The following is an 18,915-nucleotide window of genomic DNA, read 5'->3' on the forward strand; positions in this document are numbered from 1 at the left end:
CTACTATCCTAATACGGCACGTTTCCGCTAAGGGTGGGCGAATATCTTAGCTGTTTTACAAGCGTCGGCGTATGAATAGGGTACACTTTTAACGTATCGGAGTAAACGTGGCTAATATCATTGCCGCGCGCGATTTGTTGCGTGCTCACGAGTGCAAAAGCAGATGAAAAGAATCAAAGTGCGCCTTTATTGTTTTTGTTGACATCAGCGATTATAAAGCCAACCCATAATAAAGGCAAGTTTGGTTGTACCTCATTTTGTCACAGAAGTGCGGAAAGTGATGAAAGTAATGAAATGAGGCATCTACTTAAGAATGTTTAGTGCGTGCAGGCCGCTTGGCTTGTCTTAAAAAGAGTCGTTCGCGTAGCATTCGACAAATGGTAAGCGCGATCATTATTCGCTAGGCTTAGCACACGACATATCGCTGCGGCAAGTTCGGGGTGCGATCATTACGCGGGAAATAAAAAAAATAGAATTTTGACGACAAAATTTAGGGGTGCGATCATTACGCGAGTGCGATCATTATGCGAGTAAATACGGTATGTGGAAAAAACGTAAACTGCAACTTACACACAACCTAAAGACATGATAGCTCTCGGATTGTCATTTCAATATACGAGAACTCAAACAAACCCGTTTTCTAGCATTTCTATAAAGCACAGACCGGAGACGACGTCCACCATTTGCGCACACCGATGTTTAAATATTTCAGAGTTCACGGAGCAGCGCGCCTACTTCCTTGAAATACTTCCAGATAGCGCTTGCTACCGCCACATTGTGGCCCCTGCAAGAGGCTGCGTTTCGACCAGAAAGCCCGCCTTCATGCATAGCGTTCGCCGTGAGTGCTTCCCGGCACACATTATGGTTACATATGCTGCAGTTGCCAGGAAGTGTGAGAAGCAGTCAGGGATCTTTGAATGCTGTCGCGTTCCACTCTTAAAGGCAAAGCTTAATCATCCTCCAAATTTTTCATTTTTTCATGGGATGTCTGATGTGTTTTTGAAGCCATCACAGCCTGTTAACTGCTGCTCTTGTCGAAGGGCATGCCAGTAAACAATATCAAAGTAAAAGACCTGTTACTAAGGGGGCCTTCAAACTACTGACGCTCATTCCGCTGATCATATGTATTATTTCAGTGACTGACCAACACTCGTTTATTGCAGGATAGTAAATATGGAAGGACATCACATTCAAAGATGGACATTCAACACTAGAGACTTTCGTAAGGTTTTTCAGCAGAGAAAACAACAATGTCTGGGATGTTATGCGAGGATATCACCACGGCCAGAGTTTGGAAGTGAGAGAACTTGAGTCAGTTTTCTGAACCTTACGAAAGCCCTGAAACACTTTTTGAACATAGTAAGAAAATGTTGCTAATTTGTTAACGGGGCTCCTGGAAACATGTGAGCCAAATATTATTGCACTGCATGCACCAGGGAATTTACAATCTTGTGTCAAAAGCAGTGAAAGATGCAGCACCGCGCAGCTACCAGTCTACACACGGCAGTCGCGCATTGCTGCGTCTACTGCACATGGCCTCCCAGATAAAAACCATAGTGTAGATATTGCAGCTGCCACTGGGTGCTGCCCACCATAAGACGTCTCGCCACCCAGATGTTCAACCTTTGGGCAGGGCCAGCTGGGCGTTGCTCCCTTGCGCCCCCTTGTTATCTCCCCTGTGTAGCTTACTGTGCACTGGTGGAAATGAAAGGAGAAAGAAAGGCACTCATTGTTCTAGTGAGTATGTCCAACTTCACTTGTGCTTGAAGGATCCAAAAACTTTTTGCTGCAGCAGATTAATGAGGTAATGTGATTTAATAGTGATGTCATTCTGTCATTAGTTAGAAAGTGTTTCATAGCCCCTTTAAAAGTAATCTTTTCCTGCTTAAAAAATGCTGATAAAGATTGAAAAAATTAATGGCTATCTAAAAGAGTGGATGTTGCTTAAGTACTATAGTGAGAATGAAGTATTTTATCCTCAGTGCCTACACAGGAAAGTGGCAAACCAGAGCAAGAAAGGAGAAGACAAGAGGCACTTAATGTCTAAAAAGAAAAGTAGCAGTTCTAGACACTCTTGTTGAGTAAAAGAATCTTACTCTTAGCTCATTTTATTTCCTCTGCTCCAATTCAGGAAAAGAAGCGTTTATATAATGTATGTGTGGAATGTGCTCTGTAGAATTGCAGAAATTAGTTTTAGGTAATAGTCGGCCTTGCCTATTTGACAGTACTAGTGTTATGCAGTCATGCTTTGTTAACATGGACACTTTGGTGGCCGAACTATCGGCAAAGCAAGTCATCCATAATAACGAATCCAAATTTGACAAAATCTGACCAAGTTGAAGCATTTTATTCTGGTTGCTGTTATTTTCATGAAATTTTGATCCAGTGCCATGCTGTGATGGCAGACTTCAAATTGATCACATTCCCTATGATGGGGCCTTCAGTCAAACAAAGTATGTCTAAAAGAAGGAGTGCACCAGGAAGAGCTACAGCTTGTTGACAAAGCTAGCACACAAGAGGAAAAGCTGTTCTGTCTCTGCTGACTTCTCTGCACGAGAGTCCAGTAGAGAAGCTGAAAGAAAGATGCAGGAGGACCAGACTTTCATTAAGTGCACACACTTCAGAAAGCACTTGAACATTGATGCTATCACATGAGTGCCTCAATGGAAGACACACTGGCCAGAGCTGTCAAGATTACCATGGTGGGTCTTGCTGCTGGCAAAATGCTGCACATATTTAGCTGCCTGTATTTGCAGGCTTTCAGTTCCTGTGATTTAGAGGAGGTCCTCTACATACCAACACTCTCCACATTGAACAGACAAAAATCCATGAGCTTGTATGGCCGTTGTGCATTTTTGCTCGGTCCATTGTCCAAACAGTGAGTTTCCACATAACAAGGTACAAATACATTGGAAATGTTTGGTTCCCGCAAAAAAATTATTTGTAGCTCAAGTCATCTGTAATAATAATCAGGGTCATAATAGCGAGGCACGACTGTATTTTACTAATTTCCCAGTCAGAGAATATATGGTAAATTAAGTCGGCGAACACCTGGATAAATTGGGGGAGTTCAGAAATAAGAAACTACAGCACAGACTGAATTGCATTCACTGCACTCCCAAGGCCTTTCTTGTAATTCCAATTGTAATCTCCAGTTGCCACTGTCCTTGGCCAAACAAGCCTACACTATACCATGTAGTAGTACTCCAATTCCTTGACTCCAGCTATCAAACAATCTGTGAACACACTCAGCTGTTGTTGCTGTCTAAGTTGCTTTTCACAAATCGAATAGCACTGGTAAATTCTGGTGATGTAGAGATTCACTTATATTTAAATTTTCTGTATACTTATAGCAATCACACAGTTAGCAAATTGTTAACTCGCCTTGCAAAACTCTAAAGCAAGCTTCTAACCTAGTCTGCAGATGATCAGAGGGGTCTCTCGTGCTTTTAAGCTGCCTATCTGCCACTGTATCAGCAGTGTCAGTAGGGTTTCATAGTCTTGAGGGAACCAGGGAAAATGCATAGAAGCTGTGTTGCACTTAACTCCAGTGGTACCCTCTACATTTTAATGTTATGCACCATGTCAGGACTGTGTGCTCGGTATGCAATAAGAGGGCACTAAGAAACTTGTGAATTGCTATCTTGTCTATCAAAATCAAACACATTTGCATGGTTGTTGAAATGCTGAAAGGGGAAATACCAAGCAGCGCAGGAACGACAGTAGTGTTCTTATTGTAAAAGAACGCACGTTACATCAGTGGTCTCTCTGGGCCTTCATATTTTTTGATGAAATTTAAGAATGCAGCTCAACCTTGTTACATTATAACAAAATTGTAGTTGCAGTAAAAAGTTCTGATGAAAATAAATTTGTCGTGTCAAGGTTTCTTATATGTCTCGGCAACAAAAAAAAAAAATGCTTCACAGGTTCCTGTAACTGTCCTGGTGAATGGCACAAAGCCCGTAAGCATTTATGAAAAAAATCTCACAGGAAAGTCAACCAGTAGTTACAGGCTGAAAAGCAGTGGTGCATGTGGTTGAGATTGTGTTGAGAGCAAAACTTTTGTGTGGATTGTGTAACTGCTAGTGGTTTCCACCTCATGATGCCACACGTGCACATGTGTCATCAACATCCTAGCCTGCCAGTGCTAAACTGCCGTAGTTTTGTTTACAACATTATTGTGGTTTGCAAAGCAAACGGTGCACTCGATTCGGCTGCACCACTGTGAACCAGTTCATGGTGGTTCACAAGTTCAGAAATTGTGCAGCTCAATTTCTGCAGTGCAGGCATTGTGTTTCATCCGACTAATGCACACCGACTGCATAAGTTTGAGAGGTCCTGAACCGCTGGTATGATGTGCTTCTGAGGCATAAATACACCCCGCTCTTGCGTAAACATGGCAGACGCACATAAGGGGGGGTTTCAGTGGCGCTTATGCCCATGTATTGCCGTGGTGCAATTACGCAAAAGAATAAAAACAAGGAGCATTATTTAAGGCTTAAAACATCCGCACGTTCAGAGTTCGTTATGCTGGAGCACGAAGCATGCACGCAGTGTGTTCAAACACGCCTGTAATTACGAGAGTTTCAAGTCTTGACTGCATGAAAGTATGTGAACGTGGTCTTGTAGGTTCATTTACGTACCTGCAGGATACTTTTGTTTCGCCGGCGCGTGAGAGATTCCAACTGTCTGGGGCCAGCAATGCCTAGCAACTGGGCCAGTTCTGCTCCGCACCTTTTACAGATGTGTGTAGCTAATACATGGGTTCTTGTGACCATGAGCAACGTTTTCACACGTAGACGGTATTGATACTGTGAACAACGTACTGGCAGTTCTTGCAGCACACGAAATCGTTTATTTATTACAGCGCAAGAGGCTGAAATTTGGTAGCAAAAATGAACTTGATGGAAAAACTGGACAGAGGTTCTGAAAATAATTATCCCCCCCTTCCTCCCAATTAGAACCAGTAACACTTTTGTTGAAGCACTAATTTTGTATCTGTATACTGCGTGTGTCTGTATTCTTTTGCATTCTAAGTTTTCACAGGGAAGTAGTGTCCATATAACTCGGAACACTATAGGCAGAAAAAAAAATTTAATTCTTGGGTTTTACGTGCCAAAACCACGATCTGATTATGAGGCATGCCGTAGTGAGAGACTCCAGATTAATTTTCACCACCTGGTTTTCTTTGACATGCCCCCAAAGCAAGGGACACAGGTACTTTTGCATTTCGTCCCCATCGAAATGCGGCCGCCGCGGCCACAATCTGATCCTGCGACCTCATGCTTAGCAGCACCATACCATAGCCGCCAAGCCACCACGGCAGGTATAGAGACAGAGAGAACAGTAGGGTTGTAGGACCAAACAGTCCTCAAATGGGTTTAATAAAGGTGCTTATCACAGTCTTGCAGACGAGGATAAGTATACAGCACAAATGCACACATGTCCACTGAGCTGTCAGGCTAGCACACCCAATGATACTAAAACGAAAAAAGAAGGATTAATTATTAAAGCAAATTGCAACAGATGCGCTCATTTTCGTCGTGATACTGGGATACCAACTTGCATTACTGCTCTATGCACAGCTTCCACGGCAACTTCGTTCGCAGTCCACAATCAAAAACTGTGAAATTATTTGTCACAAGAGATGGAAGGCAACGTACAGTGCATATGACGCATGCGATAATTATTTACTTAATCGGATGCATAAAAATGTTAACAATAAGCACTAAAAATGTTGATCCTTATCAGGGGCCCGTGGTCCTTTGCAGACAATCTCTGATATGATAATCCTGCACACAAAACGTGCAAATAGCCACTGTTCATCCCTCCAATACTGAGGACGCATCCAGCAGCAGCCGGGATAAAGGCGAAATGCAAGAGGCCCGTGGGCACATTTTCAGTTGGCATTCTGTAATGTTGCGTTGGCATTCCAGTATGTTGCAGAATTCGCAGAGCGCTTTTTTATTGCGAGGTGCTTTTGTCCTCGCGACGATAGATTGGTTTCTCTACAAGTACTGCTCCCGAAGGGCACATGTAGCCACTAATGGAGGCTTCAGGAGAGCACCTGAGATTATAATAAACCAGGCAGTGCATGGAGTGTTCGCACGCAAATTTGGCTGTCCGCTATCATGGACAGTTGATCTTTACCCCCTGGCAGGCACAGGCCTCGGCGAGCCCAAGGACCGGCACTGGTTCTAGCCTTGGTGTTCCCATTGCCGCTTTAATGTCCTGGAGGCACCGTCATTAACATGAAATAATGACACGTTGCTACAACTAGTAAATAAAACCTATTAAAAAAGTACAATCACGCCCATGCACCAACTTCTGATGCAGCACTACCACACCTGTTCGAATAGCATTATGGAACGCCAAAGAGGAATTTACCAGCCCATGTACTGTATTATCAAAGTGCACATTAAACATCCCCAGGTGACCTACTGTATTTACTCAAATCTAGGCCTGCTCTGATTCTAAGCCAGCTCCCAAATGTCTGAAGCCAGAAAAAATAAAAACCTTACCTTGAATGTAAGCTGGACAGAAAAGTGAGGGCAGCATTCATAAAATGAAAACAGCATTTATTTAATATGAACATGCCGAGCTCACTCTGTGTCACCATTGCTGCTAGCCTCATACGCTTGGGCACACGTGCTAGCTCGCATCTGTGCTCCCATGCATGTGTAGAGAGTGTGGCACGGCTCGTACGCATCAAAACGTGGCACGATCTTGGTGAAAAGCTTTGCTGTGTGCTTATCTTCCTTATTGCTGTCATCTCCTCATTGCGGCTCACTCAAAAAGCGCCTCCCGTTGCCCCCTCCAACGACTGACATTGTTCTCATCAATGCTGAAGTCCCGCCCGGCTTGAACGTTTGACGATGCCTCTGCAGCTCGCACAACTTTTCGTTCGTGGCATCGCATGTTTGGTGCCATTGCGATAACGCCACGCCGCACGCCAATACTATGCATACCGATACGACACAGGTCAAAATGGTGACTTCGCTTGTGCAATTCAGTTGGCTACTGGCGCGGCTAGTAGCAGCTGTGATACTGAATTTTCTAGATAGGGCTAGCTATGCACCATATTTGTTATTTGCAATTGAAAACTGGCACGTTCTTCAAGATCCTTAAATCTAAGCCAACCTTAGTTTGATACATGATTATTTGAAAAAAAAAACTATTGGCCTAGATTCAAATAGATACGGTAAATAAATTTATCCGGAGCCATCCACTACGACCTCTCTCATAGCGTTAGTTGCTTCGGAATGTTTAAAAATACACCACTAACCAAATCAACACATGCGGGTGCACATCGAAGCTAAACGACTGCATTCATAAACCTTAGTGAACCTTGCAAAAGTGTCGAGAATGTGCTAACTTTTGCTGGAGCTGAAAAAAATTTCCTGAATAAAGTCGATCTTATTTCATGCTTGATGCAGATGCGAGCACTTTTGTGGCAAAACAACTCCTATGAAACAATGCAAGCACATTCGAAAAAAGTAAAACATGCTAAAAACCACACACAGCGTGCACACATACGCAAGCACTTTCTTAAAGAGGCGGGCGTAAACTAGGTTTAAAAGAAGAGGTGATGAAGAACCGTGGCACTTCACAATGCCGTGCGTTTTTTGCAACCTCCTTGAAGCCCGCCCACCGGATGCTGTGCATCCATGCTTTTCTTCTTTGTGCGTTGCACTCGCCAGATGGTCAACAAAAAAGCCTTTGCACTCGCCTTGTCAATTGCAGCAACCGAAGGTGCAGCAGCACAGCTCACAATTACATTCTCATCCTTAATGCACTTGATTTGGTCTGCTAACGCACTCAATCAATCCGTTTGCATGTACGTTTGTCACACTGGGTCAAAAATGATGGCCGGAGCATACTGGAGAGAAAAATATACAAAAGCACGATGCATGCTCCCATGTGACACGGATTGGCCAATGGGGAAGTGAAGGAGGCTGGGACAACAGGAGGTGGCGAGGAGAGTGGGGTGGCAGAAAGATCTAAAAATGGCGCTACTTTTGGAAGATAAAGTGGCTTTACAGCCAATAAACCAACTCTTTTGATTGAGTGGAGATGCGGGCAAAACATGTTCCTCCAGCGATGCCTGCACAGGAGCTTGGGCCATTGTTCTCCACTAGACGACTAGATGGACGTTGATGCTTTGATAAAAAGGCTGCTGAAACCATCACACATTTTGATGCCGCTGTTCGGGCAGTTTCTTCGCTGCCTAGTGACCGACCCATCACACTCCTTCCAGATGGTATCTTCCCTGGGGAAATACCTGCCAGCTACAGTGATGCCTGGGATGTTCCGTCACCAGGACGTAAAGTGTGAATGCAGCCACCAGCTGGACTGAAGCATGAATTCCACGTCTCGGACGCAATGCGAGCTCAACTTCTCGGCATTTGTTCATCCGCTCATTCATCCATTGGTATGGACAAGTGTCGTCGCAAGTCGTCGCTGTTCCTGTGCATTAGAACTGATCTTGCCCGCCGACAATTGGTGGCGTAGCAGCCAGCATCTCTCAGCCAAGGATTCCTGGAACTTCGCTGGTTGCTCCAATGCGCAGTACAGTCTAAGCATGACTTTGGAGAGTGGATGGGCATCAGCAGCAAAAAAGGGACATCTGCAAGCGTTTCAGCATGGGAAAGGCATAAGACGCTGTTGAAGAGGCTGCACTCTGGTACTGAAGTGCAAGGTGATGCCCCAGCTACTGCAAAGGCCTCTGGAGAGTAACGCAAGCTTCAAAGACAAAGAATGCATTCGCGCAAGTGCTGAAGATTATCATTCGTCCACCTCTGTTCCTGTCTCTGAGGGACTAAAACATAGGATTCTCCAAGGAAAAGTTAAAAGCCAAGCCCGCACAGCTCACAAGGTCATGTCGATCACCGCGGATGCTTCCCCAAAGAACCAGAAGTTGTTAGAAAACTGCGCAAGAGTAAGAACTGATCAACAGCATCTGTAAATGAGGCCAAAGCACAGAAGGCACTTGCCAGTGCTAAAAAGACAGGTTATCCTAAATGCAGAAAGCAGACAACGTTAAATTATGCGATGGACACCGGAGAAGGAGCAACTGTCTCTCAGAAGCAGACCGACTGCGGTCTTTGTCATTGTCCAAGCTTGACCAGTGGTGCAAGACCAAGATATGCCAGCGGCTATGACTTTGGTTTGAATGGGAGCTGCTTTTTTTCACGGAATTGCAAAGGATAGCACGCGTGGCGAGAACACAGGCAACCAAGCTGGCACAAGCCGTGACAACATTAGGCCATCAAAGAGCATTCCTTCACAGGGAGTGCTGACAGGCGTGCAGCCATTTTGTGGACCTGTTTCCCCCATACTGCCGTCGGCTGTGATAGGAGCAGCTGGTTCACAGGCTCCTGGATACTCGGCTCAGCAGGTGAGCACTTTGAGTGGGATGCATTCCACTGACGGAGGCTGTTGAGAACTCATAAGTTTGGCCAGCAGGAAAGAGCATCTAGGCTACTCGTCGATGATGGACATTTCAGTGACGTCGGTGGCTGTTGATCATTGCAATGCGAGACCATGCACTTCAAGCCACTGAAGAAGGGCAATCTTCCACCTGGCTCTGTAGTGTCCACTGAACTACGATGCTGCACTAAGCCACACATGGTTCGACTTAGAGATGTGAAACGCTATCATGTTGCTGTCTCAAGTCATCGAGAAGAAAATAAAGAAGCCCTCGTACACAAGCAACTGACCACGTCAACTCGCTGGAGGAGGGTTGCCGATCAACCAGCCTACTCATTTCATTTCCTAGCTCACCAGGCAACCTGAGTGATGCTGGTCATCCTGTGTCTCCACTTTCGGTGCTAGCTGAAGGTAGGGATAACCACAGAGCTCGGGAGGCTAGTGATGGTGTAGACACCTAGGCCAATTCAACATGCACAGCTTCCAAGTTTTGGGACATCGCTGAGTTGGATGTGCCTTAGGGCTCTCCTTCCACTGGTGTTCCTGCTGAGTTTCAGAACAGCAAAGAAAGCACAATCACATCTAGCTATGTTTGCGAAGAAATTAATAAAACCGAAGCTATCACTCGTCGTCATATGCCAGGATTTGGCGACATCTACTTGTATGAGGAGAGCCACCAATCAACCAGCCCACTCATTTCATTTCCTAGCTCACCGGGTGACCTCAGTGATGCAGGTCATCCTGTGTCTTCATTTCCAGTGTCGACTGAAGGTAGCAGTTACCATACAGCTTGTGAGGCAAGTGGGGATGTAAACACTCAGGTCGATGCAAGATTGGTAAGATGTTGGCTTGCTTTAGCATTACTGTGAACCGAAATTGTATGTTCAGGCTTTATGTAGAATTTTTGTTTCTATGCAATACATACGTGGGCGCTTACTAGCACTACATTGCCGGTCAGCATACAGGAGTTCGCATTTGTTGGTACCTACATTCGACACATATATGACCTTCAGAAATATATACATATTATGTAAGCTGATAAGGGAAGTTCATAGGGCTCTGGTAACACTGGCGCCGTCTGCCACTTTTCCTGTGGCATAGTTGCAAGACAGCTTTATGTTGACATGGATCAGCCATCATCTTGCAAAAGCTGTTCAGGTTCAGCAAAGGCTGTTCACTTTTAATACTCCAGTCTGAAAAGATTTAACAAAGGCATATGCTGTGGGTGTTTTGTTTCATGACGTTTGTTTGTGGGCTTTCAGTCTCAAATGTAAGACAAGGTATGAACAACTTTAGTGATAGATAGACTGGTGTGGCGATATAACCCTCATATGCTTGTCATATAGCAAGGCGTGGCATGTACATATACCCAAATATACTATACGGCAATTTTCACTCATAAGATGTCAGCACAGACGCTGGACACCGACACCGGACTTTCTGCTACACGGGGCCCTTAATGCTGTCGCGTTAAAACGTGCATCCTCACTATCTGCGAACCTGTGTACCTTGCTACTGAGAGGCTGGCTTTCTCACAGTTTAAACGTTCAGTTGCAAAGTGTGCTTTACAGACGAAATGCTGCTAGCAGCATGAAACCGTCACAAAATTTAAGCACAAAATCGCCCCAACATTCTTAGAATAAATAGAAACAAATGCTAAGAATCAAGTTTCCTTTCACGCAGCCAGCTATATATTCGATTTGATTAGAATTTCTATTTTTCAAATTGCATGCGAATATTAAGAAAATATGATATTCGAACTTTTCTAATATTCCCACACCCTTACCTCTTAGTAAAAAAATGTTATCTTCTCACCTAGGTGAGTGTTCTCTACAAGACACTATGCCCTGTGGCTGTACTGCCTCACCAGCAGGTTTAAACATTCTCTGCACCATGGTGGCACCATATCATGCTGCAGTTAAAGGGACAGTAAAGGCAAATACTGAGTAAAGCTATAGGGATAAATTAGTGCTCGAGAATCTCTAAGGCATCAATGTTATCGTGAACAGAGCCTTAATAATCGAGAAATTGAGGCAAATGCAGGACATAATTAGAGACTACCCCGGGGCATTCGAGCACTTGCCCGATGACGAAAGCACTCCTCAGTTAAATTCTGTCACTAGTACTCAACTACTCATTGCAAAAAACATCTTCATATTGTATTATATGATCAAATAAAATGCTGCTTGTCCAGTTGCATATCATGTTAAGAAAAAAGAACTAATTCAAATTACCATTGACAACAATGCGGGCGGTTGAAAGGTTTCGTTTTCACTCAACTCTCCACCGCCCGCGCTTTTGCGTTGCAGTACTTTCCTGATCGCATAGTGCGGCAGTGTCTTTGCTGGCTCGCGAAACTGCAAGTAGCAGAGAATTCAACTTCCATGTGATGTCGCGGGATGCCAAAACGGTCTACACCACTTGACCAAAAAGCAGCTGCTGCAGCGAATCCGCCACTCTGTCTTGGTTCGGTGCCACCGTCTGTTGGGCGTCCTTTTACTCACTGATGGCAGCAAAGGGCAGTGATGGCACATGCAACATCACCACTCCCCGGGCTGGGTGGTGGGAGATTTGAATTTCGAAAAAGGTATTCAGACCCTTCAGATACAATTTTGTCGTAAACAAAGTCTTTTCTTGGCACGAAACAAGTGTTGCGAGGTTTCTGGAAAGGTATTTAAACAGTCCACGCCAACTTAGTATTTGCCTTTAGTGACCCTTTAAGGACCATAGTGTACGGGGCAAGCTTTTGCACTGGAGAAGAGAGGCCGATGGTTCAGTGCACCATGAACTAGTGCATGCAGCGCATTGGGCCACCTGCAAATTGCAGAGAACATTTGTTTGCAGTTGGCTCGTCCATACAAAATTATGTGCCTGCCCTTTTGAATGACCTTGGGCCATAGATTCAATTCCTGGCTGTGGTGGCTGTATTTTTATGGTGGCAAAGTGCAAAAATGTACTTGTAGATGTAAAATGCCAGGTGATCAAGGATAATACAGAACCACAACAGAGTCCCTCATAGCCCTTTTTTTTTTTTGCAAGCCATTAATGTATTAGAAATATAACTTTTTTTTTTAAACTAGACAGGGTGTAACTTTAAGAAATAAATGTACTGACTGGAGGCACTTGCGCAAATTCCGTGGTGGTAAACAGAGCTTGAATGTTGATTGAAGTCAATGCAGCTCACAGTCTTTAACAATCTTTCAGAGCCCAGCAAAGGGAGGCCATGCAGCATCACCACAGTGAGTAGTTGCCAATATTGCCTTGAGTACATTGAGCACTGATCATCCACCAAATTTGTCTTAGCTTTAGTGCAAATGTTCAGTGCATTCTTGAGGGCTTGTGTGGCTGTTTTATTTGAAAACATTACAAACTTCGAGTTGCATGACGTGATGCTACTGCACAGTCAGTATGGTAGGTGAAGTGCGGTGTACTTTTAAGTGAAACTCTCCAATGTGCGGCCATCACTTTGCTTGTGCCCTAACTGGACGTGCTGGCTAAAGTTATGTCAATGCACTACACAGGGTTGTATAAAGGTGCCTATAGCCACTAACCACAAGTCATCTGCTGCAAAACAGTGATTGTATCCTTGCCAGAGTGAAAGATTTCCCCATGCCTTACCGTCATGTCTTCCCTTCAACAGTATACTGTTGAGTAGCCAATATTGCCTTGAGTAGGTATGTATGTTCCTTATTAAATCATTAGCATTTCTTAGCTCGTTTCTCAGTTTCATGTTGGCATCGGTGTTAGCGTAGTCATTTGCGGCGCAGACTTTGTCAGCATGCCAGAATGTGCTTCCATTGGTGCAGGTGCACATGGTGACCAAACTTTCCTTTCTCATTGGTGGAAATGCTCACAGCATCGCATGCGCTTCCACTGATGAGAGAGGAAAGTTTGGTCAGGTGACACAAAGCTCAGTTCCCTCCAACACCATCAGAAGGTGTTGCTGAGCACGAGGTGGTGGGTTTGATTCTTGGCCACAGCAACCGCATTTAGATGGGGACTGGAATCAAAAACGCTTACGTACTTGAATTTAGATGCACGTTAAAGAACCCCAGGTGGTCAAAATTAATGCGGGACCCCCCACTACAGCATGCCTTGTGATCGGATTGGGGTTTTTGCACAGAAAACTCCAGCATTTAATTTTTTAACTGGAAATCATTGCTTGCCTTGTTCACCAAGTCATTTATTCGCTGACAAGCAGTGAAACCAGTCCACATCTCCGCAACAGCTTGCTTTTACGATGGCAAAGTGCACATAAAACAGAGTTAATTTTTTTTTTTCCTGGATGAACCAGGCAAGCAAAAATCCCAGATGTATTACTGAAGAATGCTGGCTGAAACATGTAATCTTGTGAAGCTAAGGTGAAAACAAAGTAGTGGTAAGCAGGAAACAGTTTTTTTTACCCTTTTATGCACTATATACAAAAATCTGTGCACCAAGATAATGCATCAACAGCAAAAGGACTGGTGAAAGTAATGACATTTAAAATGTGTCAAATACATCTTGAAACACTACTTATTGGAATTGTGCTGCTTAATAAAATGTGCAATATCTTTTAGTAAAATAAGTTGGGAGCTAGACATATGGGTATTTTTGCTCTATGTGAGTATGTTGTATGCTGCTGGTTAACCTCTTTCATTGTTTTTCACAGTATGTTGCGCAAGGCATAATTTTCAAGTGGCTGCACACATGCTCTTCAAGCCTGCTAGACATGAAATAGTTGATCTTATCATATCTGATGTTCCTGTCATGAGTTGTCGCATAGACTCCACATTCTGTAAACTTGATAAATCTCACGAAAGAATTGAGCATTCTTAATTTATTTTGCAGCTCTGAATAAGTTGCTGAAGATGTAACAGATATGGTAAAAGTCAGTTTTCAGTCAACATAACTACTAATTGGGACCTGAAAGTGTTAATGCGATTAGCATTCTTAGCCTACTTCAGCAACTTTGTGTCGTATATGTGTGTGTGTGTGTGTGTGTGTGTATGTATGTATGTATGTATGTAGCCTCTTTACACTGCTCTTCCCAATGACCAAAGTTGTCTACCAGCTTGGGTCACTGGTTATGGGCTGGCTGCTCTCTTGTCGGGCTGACACACTAGGTGACTGGGCATGTGCCTTGATAGACAACTTGCTGCTGTCTGATCTAGTAGACAACTTGAGTCATTGGGTATGTGCCGCTGGGTATGTGCCCAAGCAGACAGCTTACACTCCATAGTTGGATAACATAATCATAATCACTGGTATCTCAACCAATAATGAATTTCCCATCCTCAAATTACATAAATCGCCACCACTTGAATGCTAATCTTGAGTCGTAGATCATCATCATAATCATCAGCCTGTTTTATGTCCACTGGAGGACAAAGGCCTCTCCCTGCGATCTCCAATTACCCCGGTCCTGCGCCAACCGATTCCAAATAGCACCCGCAAATTTCTTAATTTCGTCACTCCGTCTAGTCTTCTGCCGTCTTCTACTGCGCTTCCCTTCTCTTGGTACCCATTCTGTTACCCTAATGGTCCAACGGTTATCTAGTCTGCAATTACATGACCTGCCCAACGCCATTTTTTTCTCTTAATGTCTATTAGAATACCGTCTATGCCCGTTTGCGCTCTGATCCAAACTGCTCTCTTTCTGTCTCTTAAATTTATGTCTAGCATTCTTCGTTCCATCACTCTTTGCGCGGTCCTTAACTTGTTCTCAAGCTTCTTTGTCAGCCTCCAAGTCTCTGCCCCGTTTGTCAGCACCGGTAAAATGCACCGATTGTATACTTTCCGTTTCAATGATAACGGTAAGCTCCCATTCAGGAGCTCACGATGTCTGCCGTATGTGATGCAACCCATTTTTATTCTTCTATGGCTTTCCTTCTCATGGTCAGGGTTCCCTGTAATTAGTTGACCAAGGTAAACGTACTCCTCCGCAGACTCTAGTGGCTGACTTGCAATCTTGAACTATTTTTCCCTTGCCCGGTTATTTATCATTATCTTCGTCTTCTGCATATTAATCTTCAACCCCACTCTTACACTCTCCCTGTTAAGGTCCTCAATCATTTGTTGTAACTCGTCCGCATTGTTGCTGAATTCATTGGCAAAGCGAAGATTGTTGAGGTATTCACCGTCTATCTTTACTCCTAAGCCTTCCCAGTTTAATACCTTGAATACTTCTTCTAAGCATGCAGTGAATTGCATTGGAGAGATTGTCTCCTTGTCTGACCCCATTCTTTATATGTATCTTCCTACTTTTCGTGTGTAGAATTAAGGTTGCTGTGGAATCTCTGTAGATATTTTCTAGGGTACTTATGTAAGCGGTCTGTACCCCTTGATTACGCAATGCCTCTATGACTGCTGGTATCTCTACTGAATCAAATGCTTTTTCGTAATGTATGAAAGCCATATAGAGAGGTTTATTGTACTCTGCGGATTTCTCGATGACCTGATTAATGACATGGATGTGATCCACGGTAGAGTATCCCTTCCTGAAGCCAGCCTGTTCCCTTCATTGACTAAAGTCCAATGTTGCCCTTATTCTATTGGAGATTATTTTGGTAAATCTTTTATATAATACTGGGAGTAAGCTAATGGGCCTACAATTTTTCAATTCTTTAACGTCTTCCTTTTTGTATAATGTTTGCATTCTTCCAGTTTTCTGGGACCTTTGCAGTCGATAGACACTTCGTATAGAAAGCCGCCAGTTCTCCAAGCATTATGTCTCCTCCATCTTTGATTAAATCGACTGTTATTCCATCCGCCCCTGCCACATTTCCCCGTTTCATGCCTTGCAAGGCCCTTCTGACCTCATCTCTAGTTATATGAAGGGTTTCTGTATACTGTTCATTATTGTTTCGGATAGAATAGTCCTTAATCCTCTAGGTACAGTACAGGTGAGTATAAAATTTTTCCGCTGCTTTTATTATACCTTCGAGATTGCAGATGACATTATGCTGCTTATCTTTCAGTGCATACATCTTCGTTTGTCCTATGCCAAGTTTCCTTCTCACTGATTTCAGGCTGCGTCCATTATTTACGGCTTCTGCAGTCTTTCTCACGTCACAATTTCGATAATCACTGATTTTCGCTTTGTTGATCAGTTTTGACAGTTCCGCCAATTCTATCTTATCTCTTGAGTTGGACACTTTCATTCTTTGTCGTTTCTTTATAAGGTCCTTCGTCACTTGGGAGAGCTTGCCTACTGGTTGCCTTGGTGCCTTGCCTCCCACTTCTATTGCTGCCTTTGAAGCCAGCCTCGTTACGGTTTCTTTCATTACCTCTATGTCATCATCATCATCATCATCATCATCTCGCTCTTCTAAGGCTGCCAATTTGCAAGTACCAGCCTCAATTTGTCTGTTTTACTCTTACTGCCTCTAGGTTCACCTGTTTCTCCTTGACCACTTTTACTCTTCCTGTCTTCAAATTGAGGTGAATCCTAACCCTAACTAACCTACGATCACTGCATTTACCCTACCTAACAGTTCTACATCCTGCACTAAGCTGGGATTGGCAGAAAGTATGAAATAAATTTCATTTCTTGTTTCACTATTAGGGCTTTGCCAGGTTCACTTTCTGTTGCTATGCTTCCTGAAGAAGGTGTTCGTTATTCGCAGCTTATTCCTTTATGCAAATTCTACGAGCATCTTTCCTCTAGCACTTCTAGAGTCGACACCGTAGTTGCCAATTGCCTGTTCACCCGCCTGCCTTTTCCTCACTTTTGCATTGAAGTGACCCATTACTACAGTATACCGCGTTTGCACTTTTCTCATCGCTAATTCGACATCTTTATAAGACCGATCTACTTCTTCATCGCCTTGACTGGATGTTGGAGCGTAGGTTTGTACTACCTTTAATCCATACCTTTTATTGAGTTTCATTACGACTACTCCTACCCTCTCGTTGATGCTGTAGAATTCATCAATAATGCCCACTATGTCTTTATGGATTAGGAATCCCACCCCATATTGCTTCTTATCCGGGAGGCCTCTATAGCAGAGGACATGGTCGTTATTCAGCAATGTGTAAGCCTCACCAGGTCTTCTAATCTCACAAAGGCCAATACTATATGCCAAACAATGTCTGATAGTTCTTCGAAGCGTCCTGCTACGCTAGCCTCACTCAAGAGGGTTCGGGTGTTAAGCGATGCAAGGGTCAGTTTCCATTGGCGGCCTGTCCGGACCCAGATATTCTTAGCACCCTCTGCTGCGTTGCAAGTCTGACCGCCGCCTTGGTCAGGTGCTCTGCAGCCACTGGGGACTGGGGGCCATTTTATTGAGATCATTTCATTAGGGAGGTTGTGGCCGAATACTGCACCAGGGAGGCCCAATTCCGGTTCTGGTGAGGGAGTGTCTTTGTTCTAGCTTAGTGGGCCTTCCTAATTTGGTTGTACCTGGATTAGTATAGCCCCACTCACTCCCTGCATCTTCACCGGTGTCAGGCGCCACTCCAAGCCTGCAGATGTAGTGCGCTATAATCTGTAAACTGTAACTGTATAACCTGTAACTGTAAGTGTAAACTGTATAAACTGTAAACACTGTAAACATCAGTTTGTATTAATTTTGATAATGGCTAGTTATTTTTAGAAAAGTATTGCATTCAATTTGTTTCTGGCACTATTCTATTCGGTTCGAAAAATCCCTATTTTCTCACCTCTAATATTGCATCTTTTTTGGGCTGTCTTTCACATGTGCATTGCAAACAAGACTCACATAAATGTGCACGCAGAGCATATTACATGTAATTAAAGAAAATTTCCCAGTGGGTTAGTTGGTTCGACATAACACTCTGGCACAAAGTGACGAACGGACAGGACTTAAGAGAGAAAAACAATGCACAACACCTGAGTGCAAATTAACAAGTGTTTAATTTTCCGGAAAATGAGGCCTTCATAAGCCCACTCATATGTGCAGGGGTGCTCTTCCCAGTCTACCCATGCCATCTATTGTCAGTCATTAAGCTGATCTCTTTTCTGAGTGATATAGATGGCACGTGGGGTCATCTTGATGTAGGCTTCCACGACTTCTCTTTTTCTTTGGTTACTACATTTCAGCAAGATCACCGTCCTGTAGAAGATACGCTCGCACTTGCATGAAGCGCCCTGTATGGCAAGGTCTTCAGGTGCTTGTATCAGACTGCAGTTGTATCGATGTTCGCACAGTCAATCATTTACGCACCTGTCTGTTTGGCCCACGTAATCAGCCCCATGTGTCAAAGGTATCTTGTAGGCCACGTCTATTGTGCATTGAATCAATCCTTTAACGTGGTTTATAGTGCATGCATTCAGGGTATTCCTTTCGCTGGTCATTCCATTTACTTTTGAGCACATTCCCTTTAGCTTTTGTCGTGCTGTGAGGACCACTTGTTCGCTCAGTTTAACCAAGGGAACGAGTTCAATGAAAGGTGAGAGCGAACACAGCATGCAGTGGGAGATGAAAAAAAAGTGGGAAGTGAGAATAGGTATGAGGAGGAAAGCAGAGAGGAAGGTGCAGCAGA

The 18,915-nt window shown here is 43.9% G+C and overlaps 1 protein-coding gene across 15 annotated transcripts in view; it reads left to right on the forward strand.

The window, feature by feature from the left end:
• LOC135897584 (uncharacterized) overlaps nucleotides 1-18,915 on the forward strand; it is a 144,401-nt gene that overhangs the window by 12,791 nt on the left and 112,695 nt on the right. For 10 of the 15 annotated variants that reach the window (XM_065426263.1, XM_065426260.1, XM_065426251.1 and 7 more), the window contains 2 exons: nucleotides 3,927-3,962; nucleotides 12,634-12,668. In XM_065426263.1, the coding sequence (XP_065282335.1) occupies nucleotides 3,927-3,962; nucleotides 12,634-12,668 (71 nt within the window). The remainder of the gene's footprint in view (nucleotides 1-3,926; nucleotides 3,963-12,633; nucleotides 12,669-18,915) is intronic. The other 5 variants (XM_065426253.1, XM_065426254.1, XM_065426258.1 and 2 more) reach the window with 1 other exon arrangement.

This window comes from Dermacentor albipictus, unplaced genomic scaffold (assembly GCF_038994185.2).
Source record: "Dermacentor albipictus isolate Rhodes 1998 colony unplaced genomic scaffold, USDA_Dalb.pri_finalv2 scaffold_28, whole genome shotgun sequence".
In the NCBI taxonomy this organism is placed as follows: domain Eukaryota; kingdom Metazoa; phylum Arthropoda; class Arachnida; order Ixodida; family Ixodidae; genus Dermacentor; species Dermacentor albipictus.